This window comes from Pseudophryne corroboree, chromosome 5 (assembly GCF_028390025.1).
Source record: "Pseudophryne corroboree isolate aPseCor3 chromosome 5, aPseCor3.hap2, whole genome shotgun sequence".
Taxonomy (NCBI): Eukaryota; Metazoa; Chordata; class Amphibia; order Anura; family Myobatrachidae; genus Pseudophryne; species Pseudophryne corroboree.
The window spans coordinates 806,106,036-806,128,885 of NC_086448.1; the positions used below are offsets into that span (position 1 = coordinate 806,106,036).

At 48.9% G+C, this 22,850-nt stretch overlaps 1 protein-coding gene across 1 annotated transcript in view; it reads right to left on the bottom strand.

Annotated features, from left to right (window-relative positions):
* The window catches only part of SLC30A8 (solute carrier family 30 member 8), a 112,220-nt gene that overhangs the window by 22,530 nt on the left and 66,840 nt on the right, over positions 1-22,850 (bottom strand). Inside the window, exons 2-4 of the mRNA XM_063925100.1 lie at positions 22,587-22,777; positions 8,881-9,027; positions 2,156-2,309 (exon numbers count right to left, since the gene is read on the bottom strand). Coding sequence (XP_063781170.1) covers positions 2,156-2,309; positions 8,881-9,027; positions 22,587-22,777 — 492 coding nt within the window. The remainder of the gene's footprint in view (positions 1-2,155; positions 2,310-8,880; positions 9,028-22,586; positions 22,778-22,850) is intronic.

Genomic DNA, 22,850 nt, shown 5'->3' on the forward strand with positions numbered 1-22,850 from the left:
TAGCAACAAATCACCTTCTGTCTATCATTTTCTAGGATGCAATAGAGAAATGATAACTTGAATCTGATTGGTTACTCTTGGCCACACCTCCAGTTTTCATTTTTAGAAGCCCTAGTAAATCTACCCACTTGGTATCAATTTATTTGATGTTTTTCACTAGAGTGGAGATTATTAAATTACTTTATTTTCTAATTAAGGGGCTCATTTATCAATGAATGATAAAACTCATTTTGAATGATAAAACTCGTTGCGTATGATAAAAGCTGCTCCAGCCAATCAGTTCCCACTGTCATTTTTCAAACACATGACAGTTAGGAGCCGAACACAGCTGGGAGCTGATTGGCTGGAGTAACATTTGTCATACAGTGCATCTGGAAAGTATTCACAGCGCTTCACTTTCTCCACATTTTGCTATGTTACACCCTTATTCCAAACTGGAATAAATTCATTTTTTCCCCTCCAAATTCTACACACAATACCCCATAATGACAACGTGAAAAAAGTTTTTTAGAGATTTTTTCAAATTTATTAAAAGTAAAAAACTAAGAAATCACATGTACATAAGTAATCACGGCCTTTGCCATGAAGCTCAAAATTGAGCTCAGGTGCATCCTGTTTCCACTGATCATCCTTGAGATATTCCTACAGCTTAATTGGAGTCCACCTGTGGTAAATTCAGTTGATTGGACATGATCTGGAAAGGCATACACCTGTCTATATAAGGTCCCACACTTAACAGTGCATGTCTGAGCACAAACCAAGCATGAAGTCAAAGGAATTGTCTGTAGACCTCTGAGACAGGATTGTCTCGAGGCACAAATCTGGAGAAGGGTACAGAAAAATATCTGCTGCTTTGAAGGTCCCAATGAGCACAGTAGCCTCCATCATCCGTAAATGGAAGAAGTTCGGAACCACCAGGACTCTTCCTAGAGCTGGTCGGCCGTCTAAACTGAGCGATCGGGGCAGAAGGGCCCTTGCAGGGAGGTGACCAAGAACCCAATGGTCACTGTCAGAGCTACAGCATTCCTCTGTGGAGAGAGGAGAACCACACGTAAGCCACTCCTTAGTAAAAAGCACATGGCAGCCCGCTTGGAGTTTGCCAAAATGCACCCGAAATACTCTCAGACCATGAGAAACAAAATTCTCTGGCCTGATGAGACAAAGATTGAACTCTTTGGCGTGAATGCCAGGCATCATGTTTGGAGGAAACCAGGCTCCGCTCATCACCAGGCCAATACCATCCCTACAGTGAAGCATGGTGGTGGCAGCATTATGCTGTGGGGATGTTTTTCAGTGACAGGAACTGGGAGACTAATCAGGATAGAGGAAAAGATGAATGCAGCAATGAACAGAGACATCCTGGATGAAAACCTGCTCCAGAGCCCTCAGACTGGGGCAATGGTTCATCTTTCAGCAGGACAACGACCCTAAGCACATTGCCAAGATATCAAAGGAGTGGCTTCAGGACAACTCAGTGAATGTCCTTGAGTGGCCCAGCCAGAGCCCACACTTGAATCCAATTGAACATCTCTGGAGAGATCTGAAAATGGCTGTGCACCGACGCTTCCCATCCAACCTGATGGATCTTGAGAGGTGGTGCAAAGAGGAATGGGCGAAACTGCCCAAAGATCGGTGTGCCAAGCATGCGGCATCATATTCAAAAAGACTTGAGGCTGTAATTGCTGCCAAAGGTGCATCAACAAAGTATTGAGCAAAGGCTGTGAATATTTATGTACATGTGATTTCTTAGTTTTTTATTTTTAATAAATTGGAAAAAAATCTCAAAAATATTTTTTTTCATGTTGTCATTATGGGGTATTGTGTGTAGAATTTTGAGAGAAAAAAATCAATTTATTCTAGTTTGGAATAAGGCTGTAACATAAGAAAATGTAGAAAAAGTGAAGCAATGTGAATACTTTCCGGATGCACTGTAAGCAACAAGTTTTACATATGCCTTGAATCAGTGTTGATATGTAATTGTGAAGTTACAAACTTGAATGTAAAATCAGATTTTCTGACAGCTGGAATTAATATTTGAGTTTACATTTTAAAATACACCTAAGTGAATGTTTTCCTTAGATACACAATAAATCTAACACTGCATCAAACTTGGACATGAATAAATAGTGTGTGACATAGTAACAGAAGAACTCACACTATATTAGCGGCTAATGCACAGGCAGATGTAATCAGCATAACAGTCCCGTCAATGGTGTAATCAGGGTGCAGGACTCTCTTGCAAGCAAAGTAAACCAGCACCGCGGTCACGATCCATATTGTAATCATGGACAATAGTGCACCAACAATTTCTGAAAATATAGGAACAGGGTATTGTAGCAAGACGCCTTTGTACACAGATATTTCAAAATAACTTTCCTGTAAACCCAGTTATATATTTGGCTGTACACTGATCTGTCTGCATGCATTGATGCTAGAGTCTCCTGCACTTACACAGGTCTCCAGAAACATGGCGTGGCGGCCATTTTTCTTGTGATTTTTCCACTGTGCATGTTCAGCTCACCAGGAAAATGGCCACTGCGACATTTTCCCAGTGATTTGTTCTATAGGGAGAGGTATGTATTAAAGAACTAGGTGATTCATCGCACCCTACGGGTGCTCTTTACACCATCGTAAGGGGCTACGCCCCCTTAACCCTGCACACCCTTGTGGCGTGCAATATTTTTATTATATGGATTATTACCTCCAATCATAATTGTGTGAGTGGTTAAATATTGCACTCACAAAGGGCGTGCAATGGTTAAGGGGTGTAAGCCCCTTGCAACGGTGTGAACAGCGCACACAGGGACTAATGAATCACCTAGTAGATGCTTTGGTTGCGGGAGTGGCGGGTGTGGGGAAGACGCGAATGGGATCCGGGGGTGCAGCGGGAGGGGCGGTTGCGGTGGTGCTGCAGGTGGGGGAGGGGCTGGTGCGGTGGTGCCGCAGGTGGGGGTCTGGAGCCACCAAGGGGGGGGGAGGAGCAGTTTCGGGGATGCCTCGGGTGAGGGAGGGGCAAATGCAATGGTGCAGGGGGGAAGGACGGGTGCGGGGTTGCTGCGGGTGGGGGAGGGGGTCCGGAGCTACCACAGGTGCTGGAGGGGGGTGTGAGGGTGCCGCGGATGGGGCCTGGAGGTACTGTGAGTGAGGGAGGGGCGAGTAATGCTTATCCTGCTTCTCCTCCTGTCAGCAGCTAAGCTGCTGTCCTCCCTTTGGCAGTGGCTCTCCCAGAGACTCACACAGCAGCCAGTCACTATTGTTAGCGCCGGTGTCCCAACGCGCCGGTGTCCCAACGCGCTGCATTACAGGGAAGAAGATGCACTCAATAAACTACAGCTCCCAGCAGCCCTAAGGGCCGGAATGCTTTGGCGCTAAGGGCTGCTGGGAGCTGTATTAAGATAGAATTATAGTAAATATGAAATGGTACTTCCCTTACAAAACCTCTGTCGTGGGATTTACCGCATATTTCAAACAACATGGATCCATATGTGGGAAGAAAATAGACATATATAGTGTAGTGTGTTTAAAACAATACAATTTTAATACAATACACTAACGAATAACAATAAAACCATTGATTATAGATTGCTGCAAACAAATGGTGGTAGATGGAAAATTACCAGAGGATGGTAAAATGAATGCTTTAAATAGTATATTTAAACTCCTGTTTGCTGGTGAGTATTTCTAAAACATAAAAATCTTGAAGTCAAGTGAAGGTGGAGGTTTACCAGATTTCAATGAAGTGAGTGCGTTTAAGATGTTGTCCAGGGGAGATATCGGCTCCGGAACCTATTCTCCAAAGTCCACAACACTCCGTCCGTCTGGAAAAACTCCCCTCAGCAGTGGTTGGCTTGCCAGTATGACAAGCCAACCACTGCTGAGGGGAGTTTTTCCAGACGGACGGAGTGTTGTGGACTTTAGAGAATAGGTTCCGGAGCCGATATCTCCCCTGGACAACATCTTAAACGCACTCACTTCATTGAAATCTGGTAAACCTCCACCTTCACTTGACTTCAAGATTTTTATGTTTTAGAAATACTCACCAGCAAACAGGAGTTTAAATATACTATTTAAAGCATTCATTTTACCATCCTCTGGTAATTTTCCATCTACCACCATTTGTTTGCAGCAATCTATAATCAATGGTTTTATTGTTATTCGTTAGTGTATTGTATTAAAATTGTATTGTTTTAAACACACTACACTATATATGTCTATTTTCTTCCCACATATGGATCCATGTTGTTTGAAATATGCGGTAAATCCCACGACAGAGGTTTTGTAAGGGAAGTACCATTTCATATTTACTATAATCCGATTAGCGCACATCTTCTGGTCTAATTCTATCTTAATACGCTTCCATTTGGGTACTGGGGTTACCTTTCTGACCAGTCGGGTTGCAGCTTATATCGGTTGGCGCCACGACTCTTCTCTATCCTACACTATAACTGCTGGGAGCTGTAGTTTAGGGGGCGTTACGTGTGTATGCATTTCACTGGTACAGGGGCATTACGTGTCTAAGCGTCACTGGTACAGAGGGCGTTACGTGTGTAAGCGTCACTGCTACAGGGTACGTTATATGTGTAAGCGTCACTGGTACAGGGGGGCATTACGTGTGCAAGCGTCACTGTTACAGGGGGTGTTACGTGTCTAAGTGTCACTGGTACAGAGGGCGTTACGTGTCTAAGCGGCACAGATACAAGGGCGTTACGTGTGTAAGCGGCACTGGTACAGAGGGCGATACGTTTCTAAGCGGCACTGGTACAGAGGGCGTTACGTGTGTATGCGTCACTGCTACAGGGGGAGTTACGTGTGTAAGCGTCACTGCTACAGGGGGCGTTACGTGTGTAAGCGTCACTGGTACAGGGGGCGTTACATGTGTAAGCGTCACTGGTACAGGGGGCATTACCAGTGGCGTAACTAGAAATTTTTCTCCCCCAAGCCAAAAAATTCTTCGGCCACACACCGTAATGCCTGTGACACATTATGACACACACCGCAATGTCCGTGATACATTATGCCACACACCGTAATGCCCATTACACATTAAGTTCTACAGTAAGGCTTCTAATTACTTTTAAATTACCTGCTCGTTGCCAGGGGTTTCATGCTCTTGGATCCATGTACGGTGCCAGGGATTTTCATGCTCAGGGTGTCATGCTCGTTGCCAGGGGTTTCATGCACTGGGTGTCATGCTCGTTGCTAGGGGGTAGTGCTTGTTGCTAGGGCCGTGCTCCCAGTGTCACATATGCCCCCAGTGCCAGGTATTCCCCCACAGTGCCAGGTACTCACATGCCCCCAGTGCCAAATATAGCCCCCCCCATGTGCCAGGTACACATATACCCCCCAGTGCCAAGTATGCCCCCTGTGCCAGATATTCCCCCACAGTGCCAGGTACTCACGTGCCCCCAGTGCTAAATATACCCCCCCCCAGTGCCACATATGCCCCCAGTGCCAGATATTCCCCCACAGTGCCAGGTACTCACGTGCCCCCAGTGCTAAATATACCCCCCAAGTGCCACATATGCACCCAGTGCCAGATATTCCCCCACAGTGCCAGGTACTCACGTGCCCCAGTGCCACATATACCCCCCCCAGTGCCACATATCCCCCTCAGTGCCTGCCACATATGCTCCCCCAGTGCCGCGCTCCCCCGCTCTCCCCCCCCCCGCTTCTTTGTGTTGGAGGGACACGGAGGGCACAGCGCGCGCCTCTCCTGTGTCCCTCCTGGGTCTCCGGCGGGTCTGTTAAGGAAGTGCCGGTTCGTGAGCCAATCAGAGCTCACGAACGGCACTTCCTTTATTAGACCCGCCGGAGACCCAGGAGGGACACGGGAGAGGCGCGCGCTGTGCCCTCCGTGTCCCTCCTTACAGCAGCGGAGGGAAGGAGACCGCAGATTGACATGCGGACGCTCGTCCGCATGTCAATCTGCGCTAAATCAGTTGCGCCTCCGCAGCCCCTCGCCCCCAAGCCACCGCGAGGACTGCGGGGGCAGTAGTTACGCCACTGGGCATTACATGTGTAAGCGTCTCTGGTACAGGGGGCGTTACATGTGTAAGTGTCTCTACTACAGGGGGTATTATGTGCGCTGTGCCTTTGTAAAGTATGCAAGGGTGCCAATTTATAGTTTGCACCCTATTGCCGGCCCAGACTGCACTGCACAGCACTGCCACCTTTTACATTGATTCAGCATCCAGACATTACCCTCCGCGATATCACCCACTCTATCCATTACATTAGCCATCTCGGGGCTTCCAGGCCGGCAGCCCAGGTGCTGTGTTGCGGAGTCAGGGCCTCTGGGGATCTGGGCGCGGCTGTGGCGGGGAGGCACTTCTGTGACATCACACGCAGAGGAGGCTCAGGGGCTCAGAGAGTATGCGGTGCTGGGAGGGCTAGGAAAGCCTTCCGCTGCGCCGCTTTCATACACATCTATGCCGGTGGCCGCCGCAGCTTTTGTTCCACCTGCGCCGCGGCTAGGGAGTGGGGATTGTTGATGCTGGAGGGGGCAGGCGGACTGGCAGCAGGACATAGGACGCTGCAGTAAAAGGATGTTTTTCCCCCTATCTGCAGCGCAGAGACTTGCTGCAGATGCAGTGGCATACCTTCCAGCTGCACCTTTTTGGCAGGTACAGTCCCTTTGTTTTATGGTCTGTACTGATTGACTCTCCAAGCTTCCAATGAAAGTATAGGGAAAGGGGCGTGGCCACACGGCAGTACCCGTGGCCACGCCCCCTTTCGAATGTGTATCAATGTTTATATGTAAATTGTTGGAGGGTGTGTTGCCGCAGATGCAGGGGGACTATTTTGGGGTGTGGGGCTGGAGCTGCAGCTCCATCAGTCCCGTTGCTAATCCTGCTCTGTGAAAACACAGCAGGCAAAGGGCAGAGCCTCCCATTGGATGTAACCTGTGTGGGAGGGAGTTTCTCGCCCAATCAGCTGTGGACTGGGTGTGATAGACCTGCTGCTAACCCAATGAGAGATTGGGCACAAAGTCACAGAGCTGGGCTATTATATAGGAGATATTGGTGCAGGGTGTGCAGGTGTGGACTCCCCTGGATCCAGGGGCCCCTGTGCAACGCTCACCCATTACAGATATGCCACAGACATCTTTATGTGTCCAGTATGTCATATAAGCATCTTAGTATATATTTATGTAACTTGGGAAGTAGATTTACTAAGGTTTCTAAGACATACAAGTGGTGGTGTGGCCTATCAAACAGCGAATGTGCCAAATAATGAGTGCACCATGCAAGTACCCTGCTCCTACAGAGTATTGGAGCAAGTCTAGGAGACATGGGGTCAGCACTAGATCAGCCCTAGAACCCAGTGTATATAATATGTATTAACAATTAACACTATGGGCGGGATGTATTAACATACCTCGTCGCCCATCGCAGCAATGTCGATCACATATGTACTAAGATATGTGATCAACAATGCAATGCGGTGACCGAGGCCCCCCGCGATACCTGTGAGGTGGTCTGCGGGTGGTCTCTGTCACCTCCCCGGCATCTCCTTCTCCTCAGCTGCCGGGAACAAGGCAGCAGGCAGTCCCCGGCGCCTCCTCCTCCCCCCTGCAGCCAGAAGGACCTCCGGCTGCGTTGCTAGGGGGAGGAGGAGGTTATCTTCCAGGTCCAGGCTGCCTGGAGGAAGGTATGCCGGGGTGGAGAGGGGCAGCGATAAGAAGCCCATTGTCTTCTATAGGGTATCCCCATCCAAAGATGGTGATACCCTGGGCGGCGAAAACCCGGCGGCCGGGTCTTAGTACATTTCAAAATGCGGTAAAACCCCCCAAAATGGGGGTTTTACAGCATTTTTCCCTTAGTACATCCCGCCCTATAGATGATATACAGTATAGCATGGGAGGGGGAGGGGAGTTTCCAGGCAACTGGAAATCCCCCCTGCATTTGCCTGTGTTAAGATATGCATTAGTTTTCTTAACCCTTTTACTAAAGGTTTCTGGTGATGTGCTCAACTGAGACATTAGGCTGATTTTACATTTTTGATACTAGATTGGAACACTGTTGTAAATTTTTGTTTTTTCGACAAACAGTTTTCTACTGGTCTGAAAAATGAGTAAACAGATTTTTAATTTACAGACATTGGCCCTCATTCCGAGTTGTTCGCTCGGTAATTTTCTTCGCATCGCAGCGATTTTCCGCTAATTGCGCATGCGCAATGTTCGCACTGCGACTGCGCCAAGTAAATTTGCTAAGAAGTTTGGTATTTTACTCACGGCATTACGAGGTTTTTTCTTCGTTCTGGTGATCGGAGTGTGATTGACAGGAAGTGGGTGTTTCTGGGCGGAAACTGGCCGTTTTATGGGTGTGTGTGAAAAAATGCTGCCGTTTCTTGGAAAAACGCGGGAGTGGCTGGAGAAACGGGGGAGTGTCTGGGCGAACGCTGGGTGTGTTTGTGACGTCAAACCAGGAACGACAAGCACTGAACTGATCGCACTGGAAGAGTAAGTCTCGAGCTACTCAGAAACTGCACAGAGAAGTCTTTTCGCAATATTGCGAATACTTCGTTCGCAATTCTGCTAAGCTAAGATACACTCCCAGAGGGCGGCGGCTTAGCGTGTGTAATGCTGCGAAAAGCGGCTTGCGAGCGAACAACTCGGAATGAGGGCCATTGGGCAAACAAAAAAGGAAAAAATCTAAACATGAAAAATTAGCAGTTACTGCAATGCACAAAATATGCCTTCTATTTTATTCTGCAGCTTTTAGTAATTCTAGAGATAGCGAATAATAATTGTGCATTTTTATAAGTGTTGCATCTACGGGTCTGGGTTATAATAAAGGAACTGGTTCTATGATTTAATTTTTTGTTGTTTTTTTTTATAAATTTTATTTCTGATCTCAGGATTTTATAAGCAATACTCACCTGCTCTATACCAGCCGTAGGTAAGTCTTTTTGTCGCCGGTTTGGAGGACAGCCACAAAGAGCAGATGCTGATCAAGAAACTAGACAGATCGACTGAAAGATGAGCCGCATCTGCCACGACAGCCAGACTTCCGGCAATATAACCACCTGGAGTAAATGACACAGGCAGAACAGACATCAAAACACACAGAGAGCAACACAATGCAAGATGATATAAAATACAAGTAACGCGTTCCATGCATATTTCTAGGGTAAGAGGGCGAATATAATTTGCAAGCTTAAAAAAAGTTTGCCATGCAGTAAATTGTTATTGAAACCACAGAAACAAACACTGGTGAGAGCATAATCTTGTTACGGAGGTCAAGCATGGTAAATTTGGCCCATGTTGCAATAGCAATAAAACATAACTCCCATCATACATACTACAAACCACAAATGACAAGATTACAATTTTAATACACGATATACAGATGCATTATGGGAGTTATTCCAACTTGATCGCACGCTAGCTATTTTTTTGCAGCGCTGCGATCAGATAGTCGCCGCCCACAGGGGAGTGTATTTTCGCTTTGCAAGTGTGCGAACGCTTGTGCAGCCGAGTGGTACAAAAAAGTTTTGTGCAGTTTCTGAGTAGGTCTGAACTTACCCAGCCGCTGCCATCACTTCAGCCTGTCCGCTCCCGGAATTGATGTCAGACACCCGCCCTGCAAATGCTTGGACACGTCTGCGTTTTTCCAACCACTCCCTGAAAATGGTCAGTTGACACCCACAAACGCCCTCTTCCTGTCAGTCTTCTTGCGATCGGCTGTACGAATGGATTCTTCATTAAATCCATTGCCCAGCAGCGATCTGCTTGTACCCGTATGAATGACACGCCTGCGCATTGTGGTGCATACACATGCGCAGTTTTGCCGAGTTTTTTGACCTGATCGCAATGCTGCAATAAATAGCTAGCGTCCGATCAGGTCGGAATGACTGCATAGTACATGGGTCATCCAACAGTCATGGACAAGTTTATAACTTTACAAGATGTAGGAAGTTTTGGAAAGTGATAAAGTGCAGAAGTTGCCTGAAGCAAGCAATCACCTCTAACTTGTATTTATCTAGCAGAGTCTTTGAAATGAGAATTGGTTGCTCCGGGTAACTGCTCCCCTTTATCTTTCCCCCATACTTGGAACTGTTGGGCTGCTCACACTCCGACATCAGTAACAGTAATTTCTTTAAGCAGGCTGAGATCCGCATAGGCTCGAAGCCACATAAACACCCTGAATTTTTCTGACATGTGTTGAGGATAGGCAGGGCTAGCCTTAGTGATTGACAGTTGTGGTCAGGTGACAGATGGGTGCCTATTAGGGATATGTAGGAGGAGTATACACAGGGGTATATAGTTCAGGGATTTGGCAGCCATCTTCCTCTTGCCAGTTTTTCTTGGATGGTGGTAAGACCATCCTGTCAGTAAGTGTCTAATCCTCCCTTTTGATATACTGCATATATTGCTGCTCCCTCTCCTGCTACTACTGTGCGTGTGCGCTGTTATTAGGTCTTTAAATTGCACCAGCAACATGCACCGTCCCAAGAGAACAGCGACCCCCCCCCCCCCGCCTGGCTGAGGCCTCCCGACCGCTCGCAGCAGCGGGCTATCGCCGGCCGCGGGTGCGCGCGGTCCTCCCCTCCGCTTCGCCGCCCGCCGGAGACAGTGTCCTGCTCTCCACGGGCGGCGGTGCTTCCCCAGCGACGGCCGTTCTCGGAGCCCGGCGCAGCGGCAGAGCCGCGCGCGTCGGGGCTCCGGCCTCCACGGGCGTTAGTACGCTCCTCCACACGGCTGCAGTTGGCGGGTCACATGACCCGGCGGGCGGGTGCCGCGAATCAGCGATTGGGAGGGGAATGACGGGGCTTTCACCAGCCAGCTCCCCTGCGGGTGCCTGGCTGGTGCAGGATTTAGTGTCCCTGCCTTCTGGTGCAGGGACAGCGCGGGGTGCGGGGCCTACGTTTGAGCATGCGCAGGCCCTGCTTCCCCCCACGGTTTCAATGGGTACCAATGTTGTGGTGGGCAGCGGGGTGTCGGGCGTCGGCGGGCAGGCATCTGGGATTTACCCCGGGGCGCTCCCGGTATCCCAGATACTGCTGCCGCCCGTGAGTGGCCTGTGGCCCAGCGAGTCGACGCCGTCTGCTGGCCAGCTCCTGGTGCAGCAGATGGGGTCAGGACCAAGTTCCATGGCCGCTTCATTTGCGTACCGGGGCGGCGCGTATACGGCTTCGCCCGCGGGTTTCCTTCCGGCAGCTTCGGTGTCGGTGGCCTGGTCGGGGTCATTGCAGCTCCCGGTCATGACTTCCGGGGCGGCACCCGCATTCCGCGGGGTTCCGGCCCCCTTTTCGTCCACTTATTTGCCGGCGGCGTTTACGCACGCGCAGGGATCGGTGACCTCCTGGCCCACGCCGAGTGGTCCGGGTTTTGCGCAATGGGGGGGTTCTTCTTACACCGGTGGTTTTACCACAGGGGCCCTCGGCCAGACGCCTTACTGGGCGGCGCCGTTTTCGCAGGCTCCATCCACTTGGCACGCTGGTTTTACTTCCCCGGGCACATTGCCTCCAGCGTCTGGCGCAGCCGTTGAGATGGCGGGCGCCGCGGCATTGGGCATGCCCGCCCTCGGTTCACGGCCCCCTCTTGCTGTTTCCCCCCCTACGCTACCTCCGGTTCCCCCGCCGGAGGCGGCCGCTTTTGTGCCTCCCCTCCCCCCCCCTTCTGTTTCCCCATCAGGTGCAGGTGTGTTGAGGGGGGTCTCTCCCCCGAGGGGATCGTCGGGAGCCACGGCAGCAGCATCATCCGGCGAAGCCCTGCCAGGAGCCGAGAAGCAGGCGGAACAAGTGGGAGCGGGGGGACCTCGGGTCCCTGAAGAGGTTCCAACCGGCCCCGCCACTGCGGCGGAATAAGCGGGCGGTCTTTCTGGAACGGGTGAGACGGTTAATCCTTCTTCTGATAGTTCTTCTTCCAGCTCCTCTTCAGATACTAGGTCTTCCGGGTCCCCCAGGCGCCCGCGTAAATTAGCCAGGCTCATTGCGCATCGTTTGCACAAGAAAGATAGGAAGGCCAAAGGCGCAGTTACGGCAGTCACACAGGACCCTCCGCGTTTTACGGAAATGGTGCACTGCGCAAACACTGCGGTCACCAGGGGTTTACGTAAACAGATGAGGGAAAAGATCAAGAAGGGAAAATATGTCGACATGTTCACCCTTACGGATGACATGCGGAAGGCGTTCGATAAGGCCAAGAAAGTCGGGGGCATTGGCGAGAATGCATTTCGCAATTTCCACCAGTGGCTCCGGGGGTTTTTAGTGTTCACAGCGTGCTACGCTGAGACGAGGCCTACGGAATATCACAACACGGTTAAGTATTTGTACCTGGTACACGAAATATACTTGACCTCCAAGGGTTACGCGTGGCGGGATTACGACGAGAAATTCCGTCGTAATCAAGACGGTAACCCGACACTACCCTTGGGGTTCAAGGACGTGGAAGTTTGGTTAGAGGTCACTCATCACAATAAGCCCCTTTATGAAGCCAAGGGCGGCAAGCCGGGTTTAAGTGTCCGGCCGAGCCCGCCTATGGGGAATAAAGGTAAATGCTTTGCTTTCAACGAGGGCAAGTGTTCCCGGGGGGCTAACTGCCGTTTTCGCCACTCCTGCAAGGCGTGCGGCGGGGGGCACCCGGCCAAAGATTGCCAGTCCCCTTCCGGGTCCAGGCCCTCTGATGCTGCCGAGGTGCCCGGAAGTGGAAAGTAAAGCGTTTTCCCCCATCAACGTCCCCGAATTGGCTAAATGGTTGGGCAGTTACCCCGATGTCACTTCGGGGTTGTTTTTGTTGGAAGGTTTTAGTAGCGGTTTCAGGCTTCCCATAACGGATTCGGTCCTCGTGGTCTCCAGGCGCAATTTAAAATCCGCACGCGATTTCCCCTCCGTGGTCGCCCGTAAGGTCCGGGCGGAAATCGTTTTGGGGCGCATGTGCGGCCCTTTCCCGTCCCCTCCACTGCCCCGGCTGTGCGTTTCACCGTTAGGGGTGGTCCCCAAGAAAGCTCAGGGTCAATTCCGCCTCATCCAGCATTTGTCACACCCCCGTGGCGGCTCGGTCAACGACGCCATCCCGGAGGAAGCTTGCAGGGTGCGATATCAATCGTTTAATGAGGCCCTGCGGTTAGTCCAAAGGGCGGGTCCCGGCGCCCTCATGGCCAAGCTGGACATTGAGTCCGCTTTCCGCCTCCTGCCCATCCACCCCGACTCCCTGCGTTTCCTTGGTTTCAGGTTAGGGGGTGGGTATTATGTAGACAGGTGCTTGCCTATGGGGTGCTCCATTTCTTGTGCCTACTTTGAGAAATTCAGTTCGTTTTTACATTGGTGCGTAGTGTCGGCCTCCGGCCACCCGGGGGTTGCCCACTACCTAGACGATTTTCTCTTTGTGGGTCCAAGGGAGGGGTCGGTTTGCGGTGATGTACTGGTTTTAGCCCAGAGTTTGATCGGTCGCCTGGGCGTGCCCGTGGCCTCGGATAAGACCGAGGGGCCCACGGTGTGCCTCAGTTATTTGGGCATTGAAATCGATTCGGAAGCCGGTTGCTGCCGGCTTCCGGCCGATAAGGTGCTCAAGTTGCTGGGTCTCATAGAGCAGTGCCTCCTCACGCGCAGGGTCAGACTGCAACGGGTTCAGTCGTTGCTAGGGTCTTTTAATTTTGCATGCAGGATCATACCCATGGGACGGGTTTTCTGCCGTAAGCTTGAGAGATCCATGGCGGGGGTGCGAAAACCTCACCATACGGTTTACATTTCGCGCGAGGTCAGGGAGGACTTGAGAACCTGGTCCACTTTCTTGGTTTCTTTTAACCGGGAGGTGTTGTGGCCAGCGAAGCGCTGTTCCAACGCCGCGTTACAACTTTTTACCGACGCCGCTGGGGGTTCGGGTTTTGGGGCTTTTTTCAGAACAGAGGGGTGCGCCGCGCCTTGGCCCTCAGCATGGGTGACCCGAGGTTTTACAAAGAACTTGCTCCTTCTAGAGTTATTCCCCTTGATAGTGGCGGTCGAGTTGTGGGCACCCAGCTTGTCGGATAGGAGTATTGTATTTCGCTGCGACAATCTGGGCGTCGTGCACGCCGTTAATAACCAGCGCTCGTCCTCTCCTGAGGCTCTGCGCTTGTTGCGTTATCTGGTGCTCAAGTGCTTGAGGCATAACATTCATTTCACGGCTGCGCATGTCCCAGGGGTTGACAATAGAATTGCTGACGCACTGTCGCGTTTTGAGTTCGATAAGTTTAGGGAGCTGGTACCTGATGCGATTGGCGGTCGATTAGTGCCGCCCTTCCTGTGGAGAATCGTTGACTAAGGCCCTCCCGGGTGAGTGGGACTTGCCCCTGCGGGCTGGATACCGTTGGGGTATGGCGGCCCGGTATCAGTTGGCTAGGCTTGCGCCTTGTATAAGGAATATGTTAAGTATTGTAGTTATTGCGCCTGTTGCGCGAACCCGGAAACGTGTTTTACTCGTCGGTTTTTGAACGGCTAGCGTTCAGAAATGGAGGGTGTGAAGTGAATTTTTTAATTTTCCTCCGAGGGGACCGAATTACAATTGGCATCACACACGGTTCACGGGAGGTTTTTTGAGTTTTCTCCTTCACTCGGGTTCATAATTGCATGTTTTAAGTTATGGTTTTTCAATATGTTATAGTGTCTGACGGTAGGAAAATTTCTTTTGCAGCTACTTTGGACGGCTCGGATCAGATTTGGCTCATTGGCCATTCTTTTATTTTTTGGGCGGAGAGGCATCCAATGGCAGGAAGAACGGGCGAATTGTTTGGGGACAAGGTAGTTAGATGGTTAGGAGTTAGAGGGTTACGTTGGATGGGTCTGCTTCGGTTACTGTTTCACCATGAGCGAAGGTGGGGGCGGCCCGGCTGGATTGTCATTCACCTAGGCGGGAATGATATGGGTCGGGTCAAAGGCATCGATCTCATACTGAGTATCAAAGCGGATTTAGTGGCGTTACGGGCATCCTGGCCCCAGGTGATAGTGGTGTGGTCTGACATCGTGCCCCGTTTCCACTGGCAAGGTGCCGTTCGCTTTTCTGCTATCGAGAAGGCGAGGAAGAAAGTTAATTCCGCGGTGTCAGTATTCGTGCAGGCGGTAGGAGGTTCAGTGGTTAGGCATCCGCTTTTGGTGCTGCACAATGTACAGTTTTATAGGGAAGACGGTGTTCACCTTTCCCCTGCGGGTATTGGTGTGTTTTTGGACAGTATTTTTAGAGTACTGTCTGGTTGAATCTTCTCCTGTTGTTGGTTGGATGGCGGTCTGCGGTTTTTGTTAAAATCCTTGTTGTGGCGGAAAGTCGCTACCAGCCAGCGGTCAAATAGTTACATAAGTGGTCACTGTGGGGCACCCCCTTTTGATTGAACAGCGAGTATGCCCTCCCCTTGCGGGTGGACTACGGATGTTCCCGTGCGGGTTCGTCCACGGCTCTGCTAAAGTAAGGGGGGTGAGCCTGCGCAGTGCGGGTTATGTTAAGGAGGCGGTTGTGAGGCGCCTCCTATTTTATGGTTTATTATAGTTGACTGGTGCTGGTGAGTTGGTAGCGCCTTTTTCTTGCCATCCTCCAATATTCTTAGTTTAAACGACAGGTCACCAAACAATAAATATCTGTTTGACCTTTTAAATCTAGCAGTTGGTGTCCGTGTGTTTATTTCTTAGTGATAAGCTAGCTAGTTATAAATGTTAAGTTCGTCGGAATAAAGTCATGGGTGGTTTATACAAATAGCATTAGTTTGCTTTTTGCAACTGAGCTATACCAAAAATATTAGTATCAGACTCATAAATGCAGTGGGACAATCCTCTTCAGTCCAGTACAGTAGCAGCCACATCCTGGCTTGGCAAACAAAAAACAAAACAAACACTACTATGATGCTCAACCTGTTCTTGCAGGCATACTGTACCCCTGGCCCCCCTGGGCAGACCACACTGACATCACTAGCTTTCCCTTTTAAGCAGCAGCAGATCCATCAGCCAGAATGCAAGTAGAACAGTATGCAGGGCAGGTAGAGACACATGAATATCATGTTGCATGAAAATCATGTTACAGATGGAGCTTTCTGACCAGGGGAGAGATAGGAGGGGTGGAGAGAGCTGTAAATGACACAGGGATCCCAACTTCTCCTCCTCCCCGCCTGGGTGTCTGAGTCCTGTGTAAACTGTTATGCAACTAAACCATTTGGGTCTAGAGATATAGACACACAAAGAGAGTCCTCCTGAGTCCTGTCCCAGTGTGTAAGTAGTACAGAGGCTGCTGCTATTCTTGCATGTGACAAGATAAATTATTTTATTTTTCTATGTGTATGTTAAGTTGTATTTGTTCCACTACAAGAAAAGTCTATAAAATAGTTGTCTTTCAATTAGGTGGAGCTATAAACAGTACCCAGGCATTATTAAACTATTAATTAAAACTAATATACACCATTGGTTTAAATATAATATACACAATCTATACCTCCCACCATGACCCATTCCAGGAGGGAGAAAATGCTCTCTACCTGGACTTCCTTCATAATGTATGATTGCAATCACCCGTGTTGAAATACCTTTCTTATCTATTAAATAGTTCAACACAGGTGACGCCAATCATATATCAAGTGGGAAGTCCAGGTAGAGAGTAATGTGTCCCTCCTGGAATGGGACCTGTATGCGCAATTTAATATACATCCCCTACCTTCCATCGGGGCCACCCTGTCTTAAGTGCTCCGGGCACCGCCAAGGCTTAGGGGCTGATTTAGCCCTGATCGCTAGGCTGCGTTTTCTCACAGTCTGCGATCAGATTTGAACTGCGCATGATTATGCACTGCAATGTGCAGGTGCGATGGGGATCATCAGCCTTTGACGGGATGGTGCAAAATTTCCGAACACACGGGCGATCGCAAGGAGATTGACAGGAAGAAGGCGTTTGTGGGAGGCAACTGACCATTTTCAGGGAGTTGTTGGAAAAATGCAGGCGTGTCCAAGCGTTTGCAGGGCGGGTTTCTGACGTCAATTCTGGTCCCGGGCAGGCTGATGTCATCGCAGCGACTAAGTCCTGGACTGCGCAGAGACTGCACAATATCAGTTTGTACAGCTCTGCTACACATGCGTTCGCACACTTGCACAGTTAAATACACTCCCCCTGTAGGTGGCGACTATTCGATCGCAGCAGTGCAAAAATCGCTACCTAGTGACCAGGTCTGAATTGTCCCCTAAATCTGGCCCTGCTTGCAGGACCTCATCATGAATGACCGATATAGAATCTGTTCCCATTGAAAAAATTCAACACTCTGATTGGTCAGATCATGAGATCAACATATCTGAAGCTATTGGAAGTTAGATAATATGTCAACTGTAGTCTTCTGTTTATTTAGTGCATATTTGTCTTCAGTTATCGCCTTCTGCAATAATTGTAGATATCTTCCTCATCATGACCACCTGCGGCAATGTAGGCACTTCTCAACATAACACTTCCATGACTCTGGAGGCATGGAGACATGATAAGAACAGAATTGCAAGACCATGCTAACTGCACAGTATGAGACCTTTGGTGCTGCAGGCAGGGCCGGTTCTAAGAGTTGGGGCACCCCGGGCAAAATATGGGGGCGTGGCTTCAATTGGGGGCGTGGTCACGACGCTGCAAGAAAATAAATAAATAAATAAAAAGAATACTTACCATCCCCGTTCCTGATCCAGACCCCCTCCGCCGGCGGCACCGCTCTTCTCCCCTCTCTCTTCTCTTCGATCTATGGGAGAGACGTTATTACGTCTCTCCCATATAACAGCATAGACACTAGAGGTCAATTATGACCCCTAGTGTCTGTGCCACTATGCTGTGCGGTGCACGATGACGTCATCGCGCATCGCACAGCAAAGGTCCTCTACACGAAGGGAAACTAGACCGTAGCATCTAGTTTCCCTTCATGGAGAGGACCTTTGCTGTGCAGTGCGCGATGACGTCATCACGCACCGCACAACTAAGGTCCTCTCAATGAAGGGAAACTAGACGCTACGCGTCTGGTTCCCTTCAAAGCGGGGGGGGGCACAGCAGGGCACTGCGGGGGGCACAGTGGCGGATCTTGCCCTGGTGCGGCGCCCTCTGGATGGCGCCGGCGCCCTCCGGAAGGCGGCGCCCCGGGCAAAAGTACCGCTTGCCCGTGGCAAGAACCGCCACTGGCTGCAGGTATAATACAGTTGTCCCATTCCTCTAGCTATGCCAGTTTGCTCAGTAGCAGTCTGTAAAGCTTGCTTAGAAGGTTTTGGGACCCAATTGATGCTATTCTCCAAGAAGGTTGCAGGTCATTGTCTTGAAAAATATGTTTCCTAAGAACCATTATTTCCAGAAGCAATGCCCCCTACACACTCGGCGATCCGCCGCCAAGCTGCCCGACAGCGGATACGGCCGACGGGTGACCCGGCGGAGGGGGGGAGTGAAGTTTCTTCACTCCCCCCGTCACCCGGCTCCCTAGCAGTGCATGCTAATATGGACGAGATTGTCCATACTGGCCTGCATGCATAAGCGACCCTGCACCAACTATGAACGGCCACACACCGTTCATCGTTGCTGCCTCCCCACTGAACAATATGAACGAGCTCTCGCTCATTAATGAATGAGAACGTTCATATCGTTCAGTTAGATATTCAAGTGTGTGGGGCCCTTAAGGGAGAAATCGCTGTTCTTTGAAAAATGCTTATACATAGATCCTACAGGAGACAAATAACTGAAAATAAAAACGTTTTCATTATTAACAATCTGAATTTCCCATTCTGCAATGGAGACTCTTTTGTTTCTCACAGAAAAGGCATTACAGTAGTTTCCTTTGCCTTTTCAAGACCATATAGTTCTCTGCAGGGCTAATGGAGAAAGCAACCTGTTGCCCCCACAAAAGAAGAATCTTTTATACTTTGGCTTTATGTGGATATACCTTCCAGATATACTGTCCTGTTATGGCATCTAATGTTTTGTTAGCTCTAAATTACCTGCTAAATACAGTATATATATTCTGTTGTTCCAATAAGTTATATGGTGACATTGGTATTTGACTGTTTCCTCTGAATAGGCAAATGTGTCGGCCTTACCAACAGCATCAGACCTAGCTAGGTTAAGTAAGGTATACAGTATGGCTGTACCTTTCTTGACTTGTCTGAGAGTCCTGCACAGTCCTGCACAGCAGTATAGGTGCCATCCCTTCCTGAACTTGAGTGACGCATCTGTGATGGCATCATTGAAAGCCAGCAGATCTATGCGTCTGAGATCTTCTGCCATCACATCCAGACTTCTGCTGCCATGTAAAGTGCTCTGTGTGCAAATCACCACAGGACTCTGCAGAGCTGCAGAAGTGTGTCTTTACTCTCTGCATCATTCTGAGCAATAGCATCAGAGGCACTTCCTTTGTGTCAAACACTACCTGTATGAAAAAGTGATTAGCAAAGATGCAATTTCCACCATCCAAATACAGAAAATATCTACAGCATTACACTGAGTTACTTATTTATTCATATCAGCACTGAGTCTATATTCCAACATGATGTGCAAACAGGACATTCAATATTCGGAGTGTTAGAGTATTTGGAGTGTTACACCCATTGCCATCCTTCTCAAGACTGGGATTCTTTAGCCTACACCTCAATACCTCACAGAGAAAGATGTCCAACAAATAATGCTTTCATTATTACCCTTTGGTAGGTATAATTATTATTGACTTTTGATGCAGGACATTTCTTTTACACACCAGTAAGCAATATTCTTAATTTCGTGTTTCATGCAAACTTTATGTGGGCTTCCTTCCAATTTACTTGAAGATAAGCAGCTACCCTGTATTTAGAGCGTTTTCATCATTTATTGCACTGAAAGTTAATATTTTACCTTTCTGTACAATACTGTTGTCGCGCAGTGAGTTGTTTGTACTAGCCAATTACCTATCTAGCGTTGCAGGAAATCTTTTTAACGTCTGTCATGTCATACGGCATTACAAAGCTCATCATTTTTTGACACAGCACATTCACTTAGGGGTCTATTTACTAAGCCTTGGATGGAGATAAAGTCGCTGGAGATAAAGTACCAGCCAATCAGCTCCTAACTGTCATTTTTCAAACACAGCTTGTGACATGACAGTTAGGAGCTGATTAATCTCCAGCGACTTTATCTCCATCCAAGGCTTAGTAAATAGACCATCTGTAAAATTAGAAGAGTCAAACAAGGTTATTTAATTGGAACAGAAGCATGCTCTGAAGAGGTGCAATAAGGTGAATCAGAACTTACATTGAGATTTATTGATACATATATCAGCTTTTCCTTTGTCCTTTGACATGTGACCACACACTCTGCTCACGTGACCACCTGAGCTTTGCGGTTGTTTGTGATTGGCTGATTCAAGAAAGTCCTCTTGACATACTGTATCATACTGTCAGGAATCTGCATTCTCCATCGCATCACTTCCAGTGAACAGGCGTCTCCTGGCTTCAGTCCTCTGTCTTCAGAATATCCCCTGTGAATTGGACCTGTGGAACTACAGGTCCCAGCAGTTTCGTTCCAGTTCAGTTCCAGTACCAGTCTCCAGCAGCCTGGAGTACACAGTGCTTCTAGTTAAACAGCATTAACTCCCGGTGCACTACTGATCCCAGCCAACGACCAGCAGTGCATTGCATTAACTGTCTACAGAATCATTGTCCTGGTTAATCACCAGCTCCAGTTAACTCTCAGCTGATCTGGGCACCCAATCCAGGAGGGTGTGTTCTCACTGAGATTCATCCAATCATCACAGAGCAAAGGGTATAAACTCCAGTTCCTGGCTCATTCTCATCACCTTGGACAACGAGTCACATTTGGTGTTCTCCTGGTTTCCCGTGTTCCAGTCTCAAGTGGTTTCCCTGTGTTCCAGTCTCAAGTGGTTTCCCTGTGTTCCAGTCTCAAGTGGTTTCCCTGTGTTCCAGTCTCTCTCAAGTGGTTTCCCTGTGTTCCAGTCTCAAGTGGTTTCCCTGTGTTCCAGTCTCCAGTGGTTTCCCTGTGTTCCAGTCTCCAGTGGTTCCCCGTGTTCCAGTCTCCAGTGGTTCCCCGCGTTCCAGTCTCCAGTGGTTCCCCGCGTTCCAGTCTCCAGTGGTTCCCCGCGTTCCAGTCTCCAGTGGTTCCCCGCGTTCCAGTCTCCAGTGGTTCCCCGTGTTCCAGTCTCCAGTGGTTCCCCGTGTTCCAGTCTCCAGTGGTTCCCCGTGTTCCAGTCTCCAGTGGTTCCCCGTGTTCCAGTCTCCAGTGGTTCCCTGTGTTCCAGTCTCCAGTGGTTCCCTGTGTTCCAGTCTCCAGTGGTTCCCCGTGTTCCAGTCTCCAGTGGTTCCTCGTGTTCCAGTCTCCAGTGGTTCCCCGTGTTCCAGTCTCCAGTGGTTCCCCGTGTTCCAGTCTCCAGTGGTTCCCCGTGTTCCAGTCTCCAGTGGTTCCCCGTGTTCATGTCTACAGTGGTTCCCCGTGTATACTCATCGTCTCATTCTCCAGTCTTCAGTTCTCCTGCCTGCTTCAGACTCCAGCCGCAACCTGCTACTAATCTGCAGTAAGAGACTCTCCTCAGGTGTTATTCATTGCCTAACCTATGCACCTTGTTACCAGCATTCCATTCTGTGCCTTGCATAAAGCACTCAACAAACATCCTGAGTTAGGACTGTCTCCTGCCTGGGCCTTGCTTGGCTAAAGAACTTTTATGTTACAGAGACTATGTGCTTTTTACAATTACCGGAGTTCTGTTTGTTTCAGTCATAGTTACCAGTGACTTTTGAATATGTATTTCCTTGGATTACGTTACCATTCATTATTCCTATTATCAGTTGTACCAGTTATCATCCATACTTCAGTTCCTGTTATTTCTGGTTTAGCATTACACTGCACCTGTTATTCAATTGCTTTGTGATCCCTGTGACATAATAAATATCAGCGCCTATGCGCAGGACTATTCTTCGGTCTCCTCGTATGATACATCACACCTACACTGACCCATTAGTGCCCCATCCGGGGACAGACTAAATTAGAATCCTGACCCATACATTTTGAAATATGTATGTGGCAGACTGTATATTGAGTTCCACCTAACCGTATAAAGTCACAATGCTTAACATCAGGTGGTTCCTTTAGTGATTACCCTTTGTTTGTATAATGGTATGGGTCCCACAGCCTGATAATGAGACCTTGCCATGCTCCAGCTGGAGAAGGGATTCTGCTCGGAATGTTAGATTGTAAGGTTTGGTGATAGTGTCCAGTAGGTCAACGCGTTTCGGCACTTGTGCCTTTCTCATGTATTTGTGGAGCAAACTGTATATGCTATTCCAGGGACCTGCAGAGTTTGGGGATCTCCTGATGTTGGGCTGCAAGCTGAAATGTTTTAATCAAAATATGAACAAATTCCCCATGCTTTTATTTGCTAGGACCACGAAGATTTGTGTTAGTGTTGACGAGCGCCGACGGCAATTGACTTTCTGTTTTAAAATTATACTGATTCATATTTATTACAAAAAGGTGTTTGTTTTTTTTTGTTTTTTTTTTATTGTTCAGTCTTTGGTTGTGTCTGCACCTTGATGTAAGGTAGGTACACGGAATAGGCTCATGCTAACTACTGTACGCCATGGACCATTTGATAGAAATAAAATAAAAATCAGAAGAAATTGTTGAATATAAAGGTGCATAAACTTACCTGTGATTTCTGCCACAATAAACGTCGTGCTAATGGCTGCTGCTATGTAAAGTTTCTTTATAGCCACCTTCTGTTCTCTCTGCCTGGCGTCATACGCCTTTGTGTTGCTGGTGTGACAGTGGTAAGGACTTATCGCCTGATTGCAGTTTTCATCTTTATGTTTCTCCTTATTATAGTTCCCTTGTTCTTCTCTGGAATAAAATAAAAAATTACATCAGGGAATAAAGGGCCTAATATTCATGCGGTTGTTCTTGCTGCTGCTGT